This window comes from Meleagris gallopavo, chromosome 2, assembly GCF_000146605.3.
Source record: "Meleagris gallopavo isolate NT-WF06-2002-E0010 breed Aviagen turkey brand Nicholas breeding stock chromosome 2, Turkey_5.1, whole genome shotgun sequence".
NCBI lineage: Eukaryota > Metazoa > Chordata > Aves > Galliformes > Phasianidae > Meleagris > Meleagris gallopavo.
The window spans coordinates 27,370,120-27,375,468 of NC_015012.2; the positions used below are offsets into that span (position 1 = coordinate 27,370,120).

The window sequence follows — 5,349 nt, forward strand, 5'->3', positions numbered from 1 at the left end:
CAAAATTGAGCTGAGACATTATAAAATAAAAAAGTACCATTCTCCATCTGGAGCTGTTCACTCATAGTACTATAGAGATCTAGGTCCGGAGATAAGGAGACATCTTTTCAGATCAAGAGCTTTGCAAGCATTTTTTCGCAGTCATAGGTAAGCAAAGTAACAGAGCCCCAGTAGTAAAAAATCACCTCTCTATGAATCACATGTCAAATAAGACTTAACCAGGACAAAAAAAAAAAAAAAAGCCCTGTACTTCTTTGTGGGAATACTTCCTCCCATCTTGGATGAAAGCCAAAATTCATTCTATCACTGAGACAAAGTGGTTCAAGACAAAGAGTTCTGATTGCTTATATGCCATTTCACATAAACATAATAAAAATATGGGAATTATTTAGTTGGTTTACCATCACAAGCCCCAGTAGCAAGATAGAAACCATTTATTTCAATTGCTGCGCAGGTCACTTCAATATTCAGCCCATGTGCATCTTCAATCTGGTATATTTGATATCCTGTTTCTAGGTCCCACACCTTAAAAAAAAAAAATTAGATCATTTGTAGTACATCCTCTAAAATTCCTCACACGTTTTTTTCCTAGTGTAATTGTATAAAGTTGCATGCTTCCAAGAGCATATTTAAACTTCCCATAAAAAAAAAATTCTCTGTTATTTCAGCAGACTCAATAGCAAGCAACCATGTTCTTTTACTGAGATCCTACTGCAATTTCTCCAGATTCAACTGGATTTGTGAAGTAGCCACTCATGTCTTAAGCACTGTCTGGATCTGACGTTCTTCAGCAACAGATGCCAAAATCTATCTTGTAATTGTAATGTTGTTGTAGCTATCATGATCTAAAGAAGTTGGAGGTATACAATGAGAAATAACATCTTACTGAGAGTACAATATAGACAATTTACACAAACAAGCCTTCTGCCAAAAAAAAATGGTATGCATTACCAACTGGCTCAATAAGAGAAGCTACTTCACCCTACTTCACCCCTTGACACTTAACTTCATTAGTAATTAATGAAAACTGTAAGTCCTTAGCACTTCTGACAACCAGTATCACACTGTTAATTACACCTATAATGATTCACTGTATTTGTCTATGTGTTTTGTCACTAGAGAAATATCAGTTGTTCAAATGCAAATAGTAAAATTAATGCACATTTAATATTTAAAATAGCGTTTCAACAGTTAGCAGTGATAAAAAGTAACAAATGAGAGACATCTCCATCACTTTATTTTTCTTGTTAACTGGTTGCTATATTCAACACTTCTCATTTACTGCATGACTGAAAGCCTACAGGCTCAGAACAACATGTTCAAAGAAACTGAAAGATAAAAGGATTTGCAGAAGGTCAGCAAATTGGCTCCAGATCTGCTTGTCAAATAGAAACAGATTCAGAAAAAAAGGAATAAAAGGGGGAGGATAAAAAATCAGGTTGTGTGGTTTGGTCACACTGAATGCACCATAAAAACTTTCAATTTCAGTTAAAGAATCTTTTTGTGTCAGAGCAGCATCTTTTACACAGTCCTGTTTTCACAAAGTGATGTTATTCATGTTTCATACCAATACACAGAGCATTTGAAGTATGTTTTTATATCCCACTAAGCTGTCTGGGACTCAAGCATTTACTATACTTTAAGAGATGTTCATGAGACGTGCCTTCTGTATCAAAGAATAGTATGCAATTAGGCTTGCATAAATTATTGTTTGGATATATATTTGACATGGCATTTAAAATTTTCCTTTGCAGCTACTAAATAGACAATAGACTTTTACTACTATTGCTGTATTATCCATTTCTGATCAGGTAAAGCGTACCAAAATGTGGCCAAAGGAAATAAAAGCGCAACTAAAATTGGTGCTTCTGAAACCTTGCTCAATCTCTCTGGTGCTTGCAGTACAAGTCAGAGAAGTAGTTTTCTAATTAAATTAATGCTGATTTATCATGGCTATCACTTCCCTGAAGAATTTGAGCACGAAAATGGTCGTAAAGCTTTAAATAATAAACACTAGTTGCTTAACTAACTGCCCAATAACTCATTTGTAATAAAAAAAATCTGAGACTCTTTCAGCCTAGAGGACAACAATTTACACTCACCTTCAGTATTGACTCAGAGCAGACAGTGAGGATTTGGTGAAAAGCTCTGTTATAAGCCAGAACATTTATGCTTTTCTCATGTGTTTTTGGGACCTGTTTTGTATCTTGTATCATGTGCGTTAGCGGATAAATATAAATGACAGTTGAACCTGGATGTAGTGAGACAAGAGAGAGCATATTTTACAGAAAGGTTCATATAAGAAGGAGTGTTCATTTGAGTTTTTCTGAAGAGCATAAGGAATCTTGTCTGTTTTTTGAGACTATCTGTTCTTGGAAAGAGAAAATTCAGTTAAACAATAGCTAAGTATTTCCCTGCCTCAAGCCACTTCCTTAGGCATAAGACAATTTTATCTACAGGCAGTAACATCTCTCCTGTACCTTCCTTTATACAGCACTGCAGATCTGAATGGAGTTTCACCTTCTGCGCTCTCTGATCAGAAGGACTGCAAAGACAGATAGGGAACACAAGACAAAGGAAAGGAGAAGGCTTTTTACAAGGCAGGCTTCCAATCCAGACTCCTATTTCAGTTCCAGTCTAACAGCAGCATAACGCAGACAGCAGTAAATATGCAGCAAAGGATAGAATTACATTAATTCTTGGCATGAGCACAGGGACACAGGACTGCAGTTTGGAAAAAGACACAGAAGGAAAGCTGTGGCAGTATTGAAATGAAGCATGAAGGTGAGCCATAATACATGGATATTAGTGAACAAATAACTGAAAATCTCCTCCGTAAAATCAGGTACATAGCCATAAGAATTAACATACCCACATACAGCCTCAAGACTTTTGTTCAGTTCAGGAGCATGGGGACATTCATTTAACCTTTTAATTACACCATTAATAGAGTCCAGGACTAGATTTTTACAGATATTTAGGCACAGCTCCAATCACTGTTTATAAGGACAAAGCTATCTCATTTTCATGAGGACTTGGCCATGTAAAACCACTACGTTACTATGCCTTGAAAAATCTCACGAAGTGAAATTTTAACGTAAGATTCTTTCCGTATCTTTTAGTGATTAAACATATCTATCTATAACTAGTCTGAATAGTATTCTGACTTGTGGACTCCAGCTCAACATATGTAGGTTTATAACTGGTTTATTAGCACAATTATTCAACAGAAGATGACAGGTCATTGGAAACAAAAGATTTCACGTTCATCTCAGATTTGACAAGTTTTTTGCCTTGTTCTTGGTGCAAATACTGAAACAAGATGTCTCCAAATACAAAACAATGACCTTATTTCTCTGATAAGCCTCAGATTTCTCTAGCCTAAGGACAGGTTCAAAGCTAAGGAATTCAGGATTTCAGTGACCACGTCTTTGGGCCAAAGTCTGCTGGTTTCCAGGTTCTGTTCCTTAGATACAGAGGGCTAAAATAGTTAGTGACACCAGTGAATCTCTAGGCCCTTAAAGATGCCGCGCTCCTTGCTATGAAGTTAAGAAGCAGAGCCAAGAAACATTGGGATGAGTTCCCACAATTTTTAATTCCTGATCAAGTGGGTATTCTGGCATCTCCAAATGGAAGGAGGGCGCCAGAGAAAGGTGGAGTCCAGGAATATCAGCAGCTGAGTAGTTTTTAACAAAGGACAACGCTACAGAATAGAACAGGTAGCTTATTCTTTCTCAGAAAGGTTTGCCTTGCCTTCACAAAAGCCTTGATCATTTACTGTTTCCTGCTGTTAATTCCCATGCTGCATATTTTCATACATATTTCCATATTGAAATTAGCAAAACATATAACGAGACTCACTTCAAAGTGGTCTTACCATGCAAATACCCTCACCTCCCATATTCTGTACATTTCATACACATTATTCCTTCATTCAACATTTATGGAGACCAAACAGTAGATGCAAGCACATTGAGGTTGTGGGTGGTGAGTTTCAGTGATGCAAAAGACAAGCCATGTTTCAGATGGCCATACACAGCTGTCATACCACAAAATGAAGAATGTCTCAATCACTCATCTGTGCAAATTGTTGTATTACAACCATGGAACTTTGTATGGAACTGAATGTCAACTTCAATGCATTGGAAATGATTGTGGCAATGCTAGAATATTGCAAAGCTTGCAACATGTGCGTCCCACAGGTGCTCACATAGGAACAGAAAGAACACCGTATGTACATTTGTCAGGACCTACTGAACCAATGTGAGGTTGAACGTGATAGTTTCTTTTATTGAATTATTACCAGTTATGTGATTTGATGTCACCACAACAAGCCAGAGTCAAAATGGCAGTCCATGGAGTAGCAATATGAATTCCCCATTGAAGAAAAAGTCCAAGATGCAGCACCAACTGGGCAAAGGGATGTGCACTGACTTTTAGGATAGGAAATGAGCGATCCATCTAGATTTTCACGAATCCAGAGAAGCCATCAAATCAGATTGCTATATTGCAACAGTTAAGCTGAAGGCTCAAATTTCCTGAGTCAGGTTGTCTTCTCTGGCCTTTCTCTTGAAACATAACATCAGGCTGCATACCAGTTTGAAGACCAGGGAGCTGATTGCCAATCTTGGCTGGACAGTCCTTCCAAATCCACTTTACAGTTCAGATTTGGCACCTTCTGATTTCTGCTATTTGGGTTGATGAAAGATGGACTACATGGGCAACATTTTCCTAGTAATGATGCTGTCCTAGCAGCTATGAAACAGAGGGTCACCTGTGCTAGTGCAGATTTTTATGAGAGTGGGCATGCAGTCTCTTTCTTGCACATCGCTGACAAAAACGTGGAGCATTTTTGGCGGTCATTATGTTGAAAAATTGTGTTTTGTAGCTGAGAATTTGCTCTATCAAAAGTGTCATTTTACTCTTTGTTGCTGTTGTAGGTTCCACGGTAATGAATAGGAGACATTACTTTTGAAGTGATCTATATAGAGGGGGGGAAGCTCTCACACATTAGTTACAGTAACATACCTGTGATAAGTGTGCCACGAGCATTGTCAAATACCATGGCAAGGGTCTCAATCCCTTTCGGACTATCTTGATCTTGGAAGACTTGCAGCATTGAAAGGGTCTGTAGATCCCACACTATAAAATACTAGAGAGAGAGGCGGGGGGGGATGTTAGTACAGAATCATTACTGGATTTTCAACTACTTTTCATTTGTATGAGAAAAATAATATAGCATCCAATAAAAGTCACATTGTTAAGTGTGTTACATCTGAAAATAAGCAAGACAAATACCTAAGGCATCTTCCATCACGACTTTACTGAGAATAAAAGGCATAGAGAGGC

At 37.7% G+C, this 5,349-nt stretch overlaps 1 protein-coding gene across 1 annotated transcript; it reads right to left on the reverse strand.

Annotated features, from left to right (window-relative positions):
• Positions 1-384: 384 nt before the first annotated feature.
• Positions 385-5,148, reverse strand: LOC104909662 (WD repeat-containing protein 64-like). The gene is made up of 3 exons (XM_010706937.2): positions 5,029-5,148; positions 2,103-2,251; positions 385-525 (listed from the first exon to the last, which is right to left on the reverse strand). Exons 1-3 carry the CDS (start codon positions 5,117-5,119, stop codon positions 385-387), a joined length of 381 nt encoding a protein of 126 aa, XP_010705239.1. The 5' UTR covers positions 5,120-5,148.
• Positions 5,149-5,349: the final 201 nt, after the last annotated feature.